Source organism: Canis lupus, chromosome 15, assembly GCF_048164855.1.
Source record: "Canis lupus baileyi chromosome 15, mCanLup2.hap1, whole genome shotgun sequence".
Classification (NCBI taxonomy): domain Eukaryota; kingdom Metazoa; phylum Chordata; class Mammalia; order Carnivora; family Canidae; genus Canis; species Canis lupus.
In genome coordinates, this window is record NC_132852.1 from 4,368,953 (window position 1) to 4,383,958 (window position 15,006).

At 44.7% G+C, this 15,006-nt stretch overlaps 1 protein-coding gene across 6 annotated transcripts in view; it reads left to right on the top strand.

The window, feature by feature from the left end:
- The window catches only part of MCPH1 (microcephalin 1), a 232,935-nt gene extending 219,109 nt beyond the window's left edge, over window positions 1-13,826 (top strand). For 2 of the 6 annotated variants that reach the window (XR_012007363.1, XM_072775785.1), the window contains 2 exons: window positions 1,047-1,284; window positions 13,428-13,826. Coding sequence is in view for 5 of the 6 variants with exons in the window: in XM_072775785.1 (XP_072631886.1) it covers window positions 1,047-1,284; window positions 13,428-13,483 (294 nt within the window). In the remaining variant the exon portion in view is untranslated. Of the gene's footprint in view, window positions 1-1,046; window positions 1,285-1,719; window positions 1,814-5,319; window positions 5,707-13,427 lie in introns of those variants that run through there. The other 4 variants (XM_072775783.1, XM_072775791.1, XM_072775781.1 and 1 more) reach the window with 3 other exon arrangements.
- Window positions 13,827-15,006: the final 1,180 nt, after the last annotated feature.

Consider the following 15,006-nt stretch of genomic DNA (forward strand, 5'->3'; position numbering starts at 1 on the left):
GCTCTGGGGGCGGCCGTGGCCCCCTGGCCAGCTGGCGGCCGCCCCACGCAGGTTGCAGTCCCCCGAGCGCCCCTCGACCTCTCTTCCCACATATCTCCCGTCACAATCCTTAGTTTCTCTGCGCCCACTTATCTCAAACGTTCAGTTCTATCCTCAGGGAAATCAGCTGATTAAAATGCTCAAAATGTGGATGACAGCTCACCCTCAGCAGCTCCCGGAGGGCATTTGCACTTAAAAAGAAGCCTTTATTAATCTGTAGTTAGTGAAATGTTTGTTTAGAGTAAGCGGGCCTTCCCACCGTCCCTCGGGTCAGCCGCCGACCACAACTTTATCAGACCAAAAGGGAGAACAATTTAACATGCCCGGTCCTGCAGTGTTCCCACTGTCTCCCATCCTCCTCATCAGCATTTCCACCGTGACTCACTGGAAGCAGCCTCTACATACTTCCCACCCCACCCCCACCAGCTCGGGAGCTGGACAAGAGCTCGAGGACCGCCGCCTCCATCTCCCCTGCCTTTGCCCGTCTACACCGCGGCGCCGGATGCAGGGCACGTCTCGGGGCCTGTAACAGGCGCGCGCTGCCAGGGGCCCGGAAGCACCTGCTGGGCCAGGGCAGCCGGGCTTCCTTCTCCAGCACGCTCATTCTCTCTTCCACCCTCATCCACGTAGCTCGAATAGGATTTAAGGATGCACATCCTGCTCTCCTCACTCAACTCGATTCCTTTTTCAGTACTTTGGTTTAGAATTTGTAATAATTCAAAAGCCTAAACTTTTTACGGGATGGCAGGGTAGGGGGGGACTATAGATTTGTTTGTAGTTTTGCTGGCAAGCTGCTTCAGCAAGTGTCCATTTTTTATCTGCCCGCTATTTGTCATTATCATTAAATGAGTCTTTAGAATTTGGAATTCAGCTGAGAATGCACAACCTTACATGCGGTCTGTTCTCCCGAAAAAGGACAAAGGACGTGAGCTCCACGGTGGGCCTGTCCTGAATAATGTAATGATGCACGCAGTGTCCCACTAATCCTCCCGGTCTCTGCCCCCCAGCTCTGCCGCCTGGAGCGTTATCTATCCACGGGGAGGTACCGGGGAACCCTGTTCGCCGACCAGCCGATGATGTTCATCACCCCAGCCAGCAGTCCCCCCAGGACCAAGCTGTGGGAACTGGTCCTCCTGTGTGGGGGTCAGATCACGCGGATCCCACGCCAGGCCAGCCTCTTCATCGGACCCTACCAAGGAAAGAGGAAGGCGACAATCTGGTATCTGTCAGAAACCTGGATCTTAGGTAGGAACCTGCACACAGGGATGGAGACGGGGACGGTGCCTTCTTACTGTGGTAGCTGTTGGTGTCCCCTTCACATCCACAGTCCTGTGGTCCTGGCCACACAAACAGGTTTTTCCGGGGGAAGCGTGATGGCCACGTCCCTGTAGCCTGGGGCCTTTGGATGGACACTCACACTCACCATCTGCCTTAACAGAATCCTGTAATTACTGTCAGTCCCAAGCCAACCTAGTCCCTCCTCCTCTTTACCGTCAGCCAAAGTACACTTCACAGGGACAAAGGAAATCCTATTAGGCTCCCCGGTCTGCCTCACTAGCTAGTGTGAAACAGCCAGCCTACCCACATCCCCTCCAGACCGCAAGGCCTGTCCACCCTCGGCTCAGATGCTCGGGCCCCCAACCCTCCCACCCTCGCTGCCTGTCTCTGCTCTGCTTCCAGGGCCGCAGGCCAGTGCCCAGCCGCCACGACCCGCCACCTGTCTCTCACCTTCTCGTGTGCACCGCTCCTGACACTCCTCTTGATCTCAGAAAGGTATCCTTCTGTGCAAAAGCAGCTATAGCGTTGACTTCAAAAAAAATAAAACAGGAACATAATGTACAAACTGGGACCGATGCATCATACACGGTGCCAAACGCATGGCTTGATTCTGAAGGGGAAGAGGTGGTACAACATACGCTCTGCTTCCCGGGAGGCTGCCAGGGTGCCCACAGCTCTGGGAGGGCCGTAGGGGACGTAGGGAGCAGGTGTGGGGACGCACGGCATCGGGGCCCTGCTCTGGGGATAAGCCTTTGTGTTCTGTTTGATGAAGGTCATAGCGTGCCAGGGCCGCCCTACCAACCCCACAGACGGGGGCTTACACGGAGATTCATTCTCTCGCAGCCCGGAGGCTGGAAGTGGGAATCAGTTTCTCCCAAAACCTTTTCTTCTTCCGCTCCTACTCGGTTACTTCGGTGTCAGCATCTTTAGCCAAGATCTTTACCCAGCTTCCAGAGACCTGAGAAGCATATTTTCTCCGTCCTGCTCCCCTCTCCCAGAGCCTTCCTCCTCTTCGCCTCCGCTCGTCTCTAAATCCCAAACTTCTGGCTTTTCTCACCCCTTCCTACACATTATCCTTTAACAGATACGTAGATCCCGTGTCCAAGTTGCATTTGTATATCAGACATTTTAAGAATATCTTTTAAATGGCTGATGGTCATCCTTTGATATATTTTTAAAGTATGGCTGTCAAGAGTTTTTTGGGTTTTTTTTTTTTTTTTTAACTCTCTGGTGAGAGTAATTTATCTTCTGCCTAGAAACTAATTTCCAAAAAAATAAAACCCATGTGATTTTAGCTTCAGTCCCAAAGCCAAGAGGCTGTTTACTCTTTTCTAAATGCCAAGACTATAACCTTCAAAACATCCTATGTTCTAGAAACAGAGGTTCTTGTTTTGTTTTTTTTAGAAAAGCGCATGTATCAAAATGACACCAACTGGCGACCAGAATTTTGCTTTTCAAAAAAAAAAAGTCTCATTCAGCTAACGGAACTGTGCACACGATTGATATCAACAGTCCATATCAACAACTAATCTTTACAGCGTCTGCAAATTGTGTACCGTGCACAGGGCCAGCGTCTGGGGCCGCACGATTATTATTTCCAGGTCGCGGAACTCTGTCGCCCCTTCCTGTTGCCCGTGGCTTTTGTGCACAGCTCAGGCGCGGTCCAGCCGCCTGCCTAGTTCCTCCGCTTGTTTTGCCACTTTGCTCTCCTGTGAGTGGGTTTTCAGGAGGCAAACGTCTACCTGCTTGACCCCGGGGCTTCACTTTCACAACACCCTGTGGAATTCTCTGGGTTTCAGAGCTGGAGCTGCGGGCCCGAGTTTCTTTCCTCTCCCATAATCCATGTCCTGTTTCTGATTTGTCATTGATTACACCATCTGCGTGTGCCCTTGGCAACTTCCGGGTATTGTGTGTTCTGGAATCCTTGGCTCTCCGTGTGGGGAGATCCTCACCCCTACGGTGAGCCCCCCTGACTCTCTGGCCGCTGCCCCTGTCTCTGCACCAGGGCCTCTCTGATGACTTGGGTGTTAGAACGTGCATTTTTCAAATATTCAGGAGTTCATATTCTTCTCTTTTTTAATTCAGCTGCAACATAAGAGCCCCGGCTTTGTGCAATTCAAGGAGATTTCATCTGCACGTCTCTACACATACCTGTAGACCCCACAGAACACATGGTCCTGAGCATTGCATTTCCTTTCCCATCAGGACTCTGCCACTGGCTTGTTCTCTGACCGGGGGACACAAATCACCAAATCACCTATGCCCTCCGGACCCGAGTCCCCTCATCTATTAAACAGAGTAATAACCTCTGCCCTGCTTATTTCACATGAGGGTCAGAGGAGCTAACACACAAGGACGTGTACGGTATCTCACACCCACACCGGGCCCTGTCCACTGACTGACATAGCCACATTTTCTCTTCTGAAGACTTTCCTCCTTCCCCTGAGCTTCCACTGTGAGCACATCTAGCCAATATTTTATTCTCAAAATGTTGTGCGATTAAAATTTGCAATAAAATCCCTTGTAAATTATAGTTAGAATCACCTTAAGGCACCAATTTAAAAAAAAAATAATTTTGTGACATGATTATTATGAAAAGCAATACTCTAAAATTTGTTCCAACTAGAATATCAGCATGTAATGTAGGGTCCCTGAGACTTAAGAGTAAGGATTTGAAAGTCTTAAGAAGTAGCTCGTTGTATCTAGTTTCATGTTTGTCATTTGCTTTCCAAAATAAGAGATTCCAAGTTTTTTTAGTACCTTTATATTTATTCCTATGTATTATGGGATCTTTGTTTATACAGACACAATAAAGTCACGGGGGATGGACAAGTATATTTTTTTAGCCATTAGAACCCTCTGAGAAGCTTGGGTTTTTGTTTTTTTGTCGTTTTTGGGGTTTTTTTGCTTTTGTTTTTTTGGCAGAGGGAAAGATGACCACCACCAAAAAGAGAAGTCTCCCCAAGACCTTCAACATCCTAGCACTGTATTCCTTCAGATAAGCCTTTTTATCCTTTTACCCTCTGACCCAACATTTATCTTGAAAAATTAAACTGTTACGTGATTATTCCAGTATAAGACTTTCTTCTAACCTCCAGCTCTTTCTTTGGGGGACACTGGTCCGGGGTGACCATGGAGCATTCAGCCAGCTTACCCTCCTGGCTGCTGCCTTGTGCTGCTGGCATAGAATGGTGTGAATTTATGAAATCTCCAAACAGGGCTCACCACGTGAAATTTAAGCCATGTCTTACTCATTTGCTCCGTGGAGAGTCTCCTACATGCTGGGTTGCCTTATAACGAGGCCATTTGAACGGTCATGATTATGTTCCCAATTCATTCCCCAGAGTCCATTTTCCCTGAAACAGCAGTATACTTAGGCCAAGATTTTCGATGAATCATTGCACCAGAAGGAGAAATGGGGATTTTTGAGACAGAAAATACTTGTGGGCACTTGAATATGCATGAAAATAAACAGGAAAACAAAAACCAAATTCCCGGCACCAGGAAGCAAAATGTCACCTTTACCTGACATTGGAGTAGAAGCAAGTTCCAGTAATTTTATTTACTCCAGCACACCCCTAGAACAGAATTCCCATTTTACATATCAAGACACTATGATGAGAGAGCCCCAAGTAAGTTGGCTGGTGTCTTCAGTGAGGGGCTAGGGAGGGGGCGGGAGCCCTGGGACCCCAGTGCATTCATCACCAGTCTGCAAAGTTTTGTGCCGGAGCCCTGTCTTTTCACTCTCTCCATCCCCCACGTCGGTGTTATCACTTTCAGCTGGTTTGGCCTTTCTCAGAAGACATATTTCCAGTCTCGGGCGCCCTTTTATTGTCTGGGCTAGGTTCAAGTGATAAGACATACATTTTATGCTATTGTGGGAACATAATGTAATATGCTCAACAGCATTGCCAAAGGGGGAAAAAATTAGCCTCAGCATGATTTCCTTATAACTTATAATAAGCATTTGATTTGAATGTCTCCCCATGTCAACGTTTTCAGGAAAAAGATCTCTGATAGCATGTGGGCCTTTTACAAGCCAGCGTAGATCATTGTTTCCCCAGATGGCTGACCACAGAACTAGGCCCAGAAAAATGCATGCTCTTGAACATGGCATTTTGTGAAAGCAAGGACACTCAGGAGGCCTCAGCCCTTGGGGTGCATGATTAAAGAGATGACGTTGGCGTTCCTCAGGATCCTCTTCGTCCACATTTTTACGGCATAGAAGGAAGCAGTCACAGGCAATGAGGCCATGTGCTGAGGATGGACAGAAGAAGAGAAAAGGAAGAGAACCTGGAATACGTCTGCTGCCTGCTGCCTGATACCATCCTCACCCAGGAGCTCGGCAACCAGTCAGGGTGTGACGACAGGCTTTCAAGATACAATCTCAGATGATAAGATGAAGAGGTGTTTTTTGGCGGGGGTGGGGGTGGGTGTGGGGTTGCTCCCAAATAGATGACGTCTACCAGTAAAGGCATCAATGAGTACTAAACCTAACATGGAATTCTATAATTTTGACATCTCGTGTATTTAGAATAAATAAATAAATAAATATATATATATATATATAGCTTTAAAATACATATAATTAACTACTAGCTGCTGAACAGCAAGCATCAACTTGGAAAGATACAGAAAGTGTGCACTGAGAAAGTAGATTTGCCTTTAACTGTATTCACTGGTCAGCTAGTGGTCCTGGATGGTGATCTTTGAAATTTCCTAACCCATCTCACTTGGCTCCCCTCTGTTAAGTTTTTGCCAACTGACCTCCAGTCACCGGGTGTGAGCATCATCGGCGATATAAAAGTAAAAAAGCATCTTGAAAACAAGCAAAGTGGAACATTAAAGGCCTTCTCCACACCTTACTAGCCAAGGCACAGCCTCACTTAAAAACAAGAAGCGAAGTAGAACATGACAATCAGCTACATATTCAACTCAGAATGGGAAATAGTGTAACCACGGCGACATTTTTTTTTTTTTTAATCCACCGCTAGAAATGCAGTCATTGGTTTGGGGAATACACCAGCCACTTATAGGCCAGTGCTGAGCATTTTGGTTTTGACAGGTTCACAAGACTGTCTTGTGCACAGATTCACAGGGCTCCCTGCAAGTGCTCCCCCCACAGAGGTAAGTGCTCCAGTGTTAACTCTAGCCCTACTCTGGGGCTGGGGGTCAATGGCCATAAAAGAACTTCACAGCCTAACCCCCTACTGGGACGTTGCTGGCAGTTTCCACCCTTTGCTTACTGACCTAGTATATTAACACTGTTTACAAGAGGTTTCCGTGAGTCTTTCAAGCACTTGGAGCTTCAGTTCTATCAGTGTTCCATGTGGGACAGTTAATACCGAGCATCATAGAACCTAAAGTGATGGACCTTTTGTTATGGACTGAATTTTGTCTGCCTAAATCCATATGTTGAAGTCCTAACCCCCAGGATCTTAGAATGTGACAGTGTTTGGAGATAGAGACCTCTCAAGACGTGATTAAAGTTAAACACTATCAGGTTAGAGCCCTGATCCCTCAGGACTGGTATCCTCATGAGAAAAGAAGAGACACCAGGGATGCGTGTGCAGAGGGAAGGCCACGTGAGGACAGAGAGGACAGCTTTCTGCAAGCCAAGAAGAGAGGCCTCAGGAGAAACCAGATCCACTGGCATCTTGATCTTGGGCTTCAGGCCTCCCCAGCTTTAAGATCATACATTTCTATTGTTTAAACCTCCTAGTGTGTGGTGCTTTGTTAACAGCCACCCCAGCAGATGAACCCTGCTGGAAACAAATTCTGAGATCATGGTAGAAATCTGTGCCTTTTATCAAATGAAGGGATCTGAATTTCTCCACCAGAGTCACATGGTGAATTAAAGATCCAGCATTTCTAGTCAACCTCTTCTCCGTTCAGACTGTTCCTTTGTAAAAAGATCTTAATGCCACCCTCAGTAAGTGGAACTTCTCATTTGTGCAACCACTAACAGTAGAGGTTCTCAAATGGTGCATCACAGAAACTGTAATGGATGGATTCTGAAGGATCCAACCTCTGGGTAAAATAAGAAGCTGTTCTCAATTTGTAGGAAGAGAAAAAATACTTGGATAAATCATTTCCCTTTTTTTGTTCAATTTTTCTTAAATTTTGGCACTTGAGGATGAATGAATACATAGTTATAAATACAGAAGAATGTTGGAGATGAAATGAATGATAAAAATATATTAAACATTAACAAAAAGCAAAAAGTTTTTTAAGAACTGAGAAAGAGTTCTTTTGGGGGGTGGGGGGAACCATCCATAGTCAAGATCCTAGCAGTATTGAAAAAGAAAGGAAGAGAAAAGGGTCCCGTGAACAATACTATGAACAAAACTGGGGCTGCAACTATGGATACAGTAAGGATATTTAAAAATCATGAGAGCTGCTGAGTAAATTTATACCAGAAAATTTGAAAATAGGTAAGATGGACCTTTTCTAGAAAAAATATTACCAGAATTGACTCATAAATAGAAAATCTGAACTATTTAAAAACCTGAATGACAATCAAAAGTATACCTCTCACCGTCCATCAAAAAAAAAAAAAAAAGAAAAAGAAAAAGGAAAAGACACCTGCACAGAGTAATATCAGCAATACGTCAGACTAAGAAGATCCAAACTCCCATCTTCCCCACAGAAACACCAAAAAGCCCCCCCAGCAGAACCAACTATGTCTGAACCAACTGTGTAGGAGCTAGAAAATAGTCAGAGGTTTATAGCAACCAGGGCAAAGACCAGTCAAGCAAAACAATGTTCAGAGCCGTAGGGAAATTTTGCGGCTCCTTGTTCACATCGCACAGTCTTGGTTTCCTCTCCTTGAATGCAGACCTTATTTGTTCTAGTCTGCTTGGGAGATAACAGAAAAACTGGCTTGCTCATCTTGAATAACACGTGCAGGCAAAAATGATAGACACTGCTTTTCAATTAAGCTACAAGGTAGGCAACCATAAAAATAGGTAAAAACAAAACAAACTTCTGTGTCAAGGGACACAATCAGGTGAAAAGGTGGCCTGCGGGGTGGGAGAGGGTATTTGCAAATACAGAGGTCAATCTCTAAAAAATAAAAAGAATCTCGACAGCTTGAAAACAACAAAAACAGTTAAAAAATGGCCAATGACACGACTAGACATTTCTCCAGAGGAGATATACAAATGGCCAATAAGCATGTGCAAAGATGTTCACCGTCACTAATCATTAGGGAAATGCAGATCAAACCACAATGAGGTACCACTTGGGACCCAATAGGATGGCTACCATAAGAACAGAAAACTAGCATCGTTGACGATGTGGAGAAATTGGAACCTGTGTACCGGTGCAGCTACTGTGGGAGACCGGATGACGCCTCCTCAGAAAATTAAACAGAATTAAATGAGATCTCACAGTTTTACTTGTGGTTATGTACCTACAAGGATTGAACCAATATTCGCACACCTGTGTTCATGGTAGCATTATTCACAATAGTCCAAATGTAGAAGCAACTCAAGCAGCCATCGACGGATGAGTAGATAAACAAAATGTGGTCTATACATTCAGCCATAAAACGGAATGATATTGCGATACATGCTATAAAGTGAATGAACACTAAAATCACATCAAGTGAAGTAAGCCAGACACAAAAGGGCAGATATATGATTCCACTTATGTAAATTACCCAGACTAGAGAAACTCATAGAGACAGAGATTATAATAGGGGTTACCAGGGTCTAGGTGGAGGTGGGAATTGAACTGCTGAGTGATTATTTAATGAGTGTGGAGGTTCTGTTTGGGATTATGAGACAATTCTGGAAATGAGTAGTGGCAATGATCATATAGCATCGTGAACGTTCTTAATTGTACACTTAAAATGGTTTAAAAGGTAAATTTCATGTCAAGTGTATTGTACTACAAAAAATATTTTTAAGATACTATTCAAACTGTCTAGGACTGGTAAGTTTTACCAAATATTACAAATCACTGAAGTAGGAAGCTATTCACTGCATTTTATAAGGCTAGAACAATCTTGAACTAATACTAAAATTTCAGCCCAAACTCATTTGTGAAGATGGATATAAAATTCCAAAATAAAATATTTTGCAAAGTTTAGCGGTGTGTTAAGAAACATGTAACCGAGTTTAACCAAAGAATGTAAAGATAGATGTCGCTAAATCTTTTTTTTCTAACCCACTAGTTTTCTCAGATGTCAAAAAGAAAAACCCAATATCTAGTCATGATAAAGACTCTTAATTAACTAGTAATAAAAGAGAACTTTCTTAATGTGATAAAGGGTATCTATGGAAAACCTTTCTTTTACTTAGTAATGAAAACCTTAGTTTAAGGTTTAAGCAACTACAAAATACATAGGACCGCTCTTACTCTTTGAATAGAGATCGAGTGTTCCTAATCAAAGAGATAAGATGAGACACACAAAGGAAACTTAAGAATTATAAAGAGACAAATCCTCATATTTGCATATGATACAGTTGTCTACATAGAAAAATCTGAGAGACTCAAGGAAACACTTGTAACTGAGTCAGCAATATTGGTCCATATTAGATCCACTTGGTAAAATCATGAGCATTCCTATATCCAGCAGTAAATAAATATATAACATAATAGAGAAACTAGCGGATTCAAGGCTAGCCCGGTAACAATATCATTTTAACTCACATTTCTTGGGTGGAATGTGAAAGTTGGTAGAGTAGGAGTAAACTATTAGACCATCCTGTCTGTGACATGGTCCACATTCTTGGTATACTCTTGGGAAAGGTTCCAGTATGTACATGTCTCTAGCCTCCTATCGCAGCAGGGAAAAGAAAATGTTGAGAACACTCCATTATTTTAGATCAAGCAATTTCCTTCAAATATACCACAGGATGTCAAGCCATCCACTCGTTCATTCAATTTATACTTGTTTCGAGCATGTGTCACGTACCGAGCATATTCCAGGCCCTGCCGGACTAGGAGGCGACAAGGCAGACAGAGGACTTGCCCCCCTGGGACTTAGATTCTAATGACGACAGAGAATAAAATGGTTTTAAATCCTATCGGTGAGAAATGCTACGAAGAAAACAGGGTATGGGAATTTACGGGGACGGGAGGTTGGCTCCTTGCCGAAGAGCTGGATTTGGGCTGAGACCCCCGTGGTGAACACAAGGGCGGCTGGCGTCAATCTAAGGGACCAGCTGGGCTCCAGGTCGGCAGGAGCAGAGGCCTTGTCGGGAGAGGCTGAGACCCAGCAAAGGGACAAAGGGAGGAGAAATGAAGCTCGCACAGGCTGCACCACCCAAGGCCCTTCTAGACCATGGTGAGAGCTTTAGCTTTTGTTCTCAGTAGACGGAAGTCACCGAAGGATTTTAAGTAGGGGAGCCCATATCTTGTGTCAGAAGCAGAGAGCGCAGTTTCAGGCCCTTGCGGCGGTTCAGGGGGTGAGCGACGGTGAGTGGCCACAGCTAGGGCCTGATCAGCCCCTCTTCCATTTGCCGGGTACACCCCGGCCCCACCACGGATCCTGATGTCCAGGAGCATCAGCAATCTCTCAGAGGCCCAAATTCAAACCTGGGAGTGCTCTTGACTCCTCTTTCCTGGTTTACCACGCGCGGTCTGTCCGCAAGGCCGCTTGGCTTTAGAATTCGTGCTTCAAGTCCGGCAGCTTCACCCTCCGGGAGAGCCGAATGCTGAACTGAAGGCGTGCCTGGCTCCGCGTTTCAGCCCGAGAATGGTCAGCCTCTTGTGATGAGCTAAGACAAAGCTCCCCGTGGGGTCCGCGTGTCCTAGCACTCCCCGCACACAGTACCGTAGCCGCATTCGGCTACTGGCACTTGAAGTTTCCATTTAATAAAGTGGCCCCACCACACTATAAAAAAAAAAAAATAGCTAGCAGCGTGTTCCTTCACTATCCTGAGCATCAGACCACACAAGCGTAGCCAGTAAACTTTAATTTGTACGTAATTGTGTGCCAAGACCTGCAAAATACCCTTGTTACAATAAAACAAATTTTTTTCTTTTTTTTTTTTTTTTCAGTTTAAATTTCATGGGAGCTGCTCACGTACTATTTGTCTCTTTCCACTGGGCAGGCCTGGCATTGCTCTAACATCTGTCCTGTGGGTCACATTTTATGGGGGTGTTTGAGGATCATTCATATGATGTGACATTGGAATTTGGGGGGATGTGGCTATCTTCAGTTGACGAACGACCTTGGATAGAAGTCATTTTTCATGTGTGTGCGTGTGCTTACATTTGCGGACCTGGAGACACGAGGCGCTCTCTGGACGCGGATGTCCTGGCTGCCAGCCATACTGGGCAGTCAAGGGCTCTTCGGCGCGGACTCCCCAGTCTGCTTACTGTAGGCACAGGCATCACACTACACGTACCCGCCTACTGTTTCTCCAAGTCCCTGGGTTAATTCCTCACGTTGTGCCATCATAAAGCACACCACACCAAGGGCGAGGCACCAGCCACAGACTTGCTATGGGAGGTTACATTTAGGGTTCTGTTTTATTTTGTCTAGATTTAAAACTTGCTCCTTCTCCAGTCAGTTTTTCTCCAACATGATGAGTGAATGAATGGATGGACAGATGCATGAATGCAGGGAGTGACACTCAATTTCATGGTCAAAGAATTCAAATAGAGAAATCTATAGAGTCCCCAAATCTTACAACCCTTCCTTAAAGATGGGACAGCATTTTTTTTTAATTTTTTAAAAACATATTTACATAGAAATAAATGTATAAAAACCCTATGTGTTGTTTGAGGGATTTCCTAAAAATGGAGGGACATCTTGTTCCTTGAGTTTTTATTGAACCCTGTGGAGGATAGAGCTTTACATATGGTTCAAAGTCCAGATACAAAAAAAAATAAAAAATAAAAAAAAAGTCCAGATACAGTAAAAAGAGTGACATAATCTGAATGCATACATAAAATGAAAACTTCTTTGCGTAAGAGAAGTCAAAAGGCGAATGAGAGAGAAAACACGGACAACACATCACACGAATAAAGGACTCATGCTAAAATGTAAATCATAAGAATGCCACGTCACTAGCTTGTGGACAGAGTGGTTTGCTCCGTGCTACTAATGCTTGTTATATTGGGTGTATCAACTTTAACGTCCTATCATGTATTCAGTGTAGATGGCAGGTGTTAGTGTCCCTCCCTCCGAAATCCCTGTCGCCAGTTCAGCCCCCTCGTGTGGGAGTGCATCTGTCCTGGGCAGGATGCAGCTTAACCCTGAGACACTGTCAGGAGCTACGACTAACACATGCTACTTTCTCTTCCATTTTTCCCCTGTATTCACAGAACTAAACTCTTTTTTGGCTTCCTTTCTGCTATCGCTCATCGCTGGGGCATCTTAAGGTCCTTCAATATAATTTATCCATCCCTGTGGATAATAATAGTAGTTAGTAAGTTAACTGTAATTTGATTTGCAGTTCCACTAGTCCTGCCAGGCCGCTGCATTCCTCACTCATCCTCCTGCAAGCAGGGCTGGCAGCAGAACCATCTCCTGCTGGCCTGTTCTGCATCAGTAACTTATCCTGGACCAGGGGACTCCTTGTGACTTTCATGAAATAACCGGCTTTCAAAATGACAGGACTTTAGAGCTCACTGGTCTGGCCTCTTCAACTGAAATACGAAGACCTGAGCTGTAGAACGTGTCCTCGCTGACTGCACTCTGCGTAAAGTGCTCAGCTGGGTGGATAGGATGCAGGTGGGCAGGTACACGGACGGCCTCGAATGCATAATGCCCTAACTAAAACTTAGGTTTTAGGCAGACTCTGCCTTGCACCAGAGAGTATTTCTAGAGCGAGCAGAGATTAGAACTCTGGTCTCACGCCACAGACTGCAAAGTTTCCACACTAACGCGATGTCCTGCCGTGATGGCAACACCCTATGTCCCACATCTATGGGAATATGTGCCTACTGAGCCCTTAAAACGTGGCGAGTGTGACTGAGGAACTGAGTTGTTTTAAATAGCCACGTGTGCCATGTGGACATACAGACAAAGCAGCTCTAAACCGTTTAAGGTTCTAAAACAGGACTCTGCACGCACGTAGAAAGGCTGTCGTCTTACTGTCTCGTTGGATAACGAGAACACTAAACATTAAACCGCGTTTCTCTCTCTCTAGATTCAATCATTCAGCACAAGGTCTGTGCCTTTGACAACTACCTACTGCTGCAGTGATGGAGACACCAACACAGGGCTACTGCCAACAGCTCGAAAAGTTGTCTCTGGACATTCGAATGAGCCAAGATGCAAGAGAAGGGATGGACATAGAAACGATGCCTTTTTATATCATCATATGTGTGCATCGTGGTTCTTATATGAAGAAGCTCCTTTGTGTGATTTCCTAACAACTGGATATGTTTTTATGTGTTTTTTTAAAGAATCACTGACCAGCCCTGTTTGGGCCTTTTCTATGTAATACCAATCTTAGTGTTCTGGTGATGATCATAATGATTAAAACATCACAGAACCTTGGTCGTGGAAGCGCCGTAGTTAAATAAAGAGTGGGAATTCGTTTAAACTGTTTTATTCCTGAGATCAAAGAATACCTTAAGTTTCTTGGTTGGATTCTATGATCTTTATTGACATGTCGTGTACTAGAGAGGCAGGATATCGATCAGCTATTAGGGTTACTTTTTATGTGCCTGAGATTCTTCTCAAAGTAATTAATGAAGACAGGTGTGGAAGCCTTGCAATAATTAATGCCACCCGAGAAGCCCTACTTCTCCAAGTTAGTTTATGGTGAGGAGAGCTTTACCAACAAGAGATCATGGACTCATGGACTCCACTGGCTGCCCAATTCTTGCCATTCCTTAGAGGATATTGGCAGTGGGGCTGAACCATATACACACTGACTGCTCGTCTTCAACAGAAATACTAAATCTCAACAAGGCTGAGGTGCCATGAAGACTTCCTCTTGATCCTGTTCCCTCCCCCATGTTATCTGTTCCTCAACTGTTATCCCTACCTTAATACATGTCAAGTCCCTGAATAAATACAATGGAACTAGAACAAACCTTTGAAGGAGATAGCAATGTAGAGGCAAATAAGTGTTTTCACTTAGTTTTAATATATGCCCCCAAACAATCCCCTCCTATTACTCATGCTCCAACAACGGCTGAGCCTCAGTACAACTCAAGAGACCTCAGTCTCCTCCTTCCACGTTATAAATCCTGTTTCACTATATCCACAGGCATTGTGGGCTTGCCTACTACGAAGCTCAGGTACTTCGGCAGAGCTCCCACAACACCAAAAATTCCTGAGGAGGCTGACAGATACTGTGCTGAGTCTTGTTGGGGACCATCCCCTATCGCATCAGCCACAGACGACCACCCTCAGTAACAAGTTCTGATTCCTAATGCTGGCCTGCCAGTGGCTGGTCGAGATTCTTTCTAGAAGGTAACATTTTATGAGAGTGCTCATTTGTCTCAGGAATTACACTAAGAATTGTGTATGTGTTACCTCATTTAATCTCCTAACAATCATAAAAATTAGTTGCTACAGGCCAATAATCCCTGACCTGAAACCCAGAACTTTTTTTTTTTTAATTTTGAAAGGTATGTTTCAAAGGTTTTCACCATTTCTATGTAGAGTAAGGTTATATTTTGTATTGCTGATTGCACCTAGAGAAGGCAGCAAGAGAAAGGAATTGAGGCATGCAGACTGGAAATGAAGTAAAACTATTCTCAAAGGATACTACT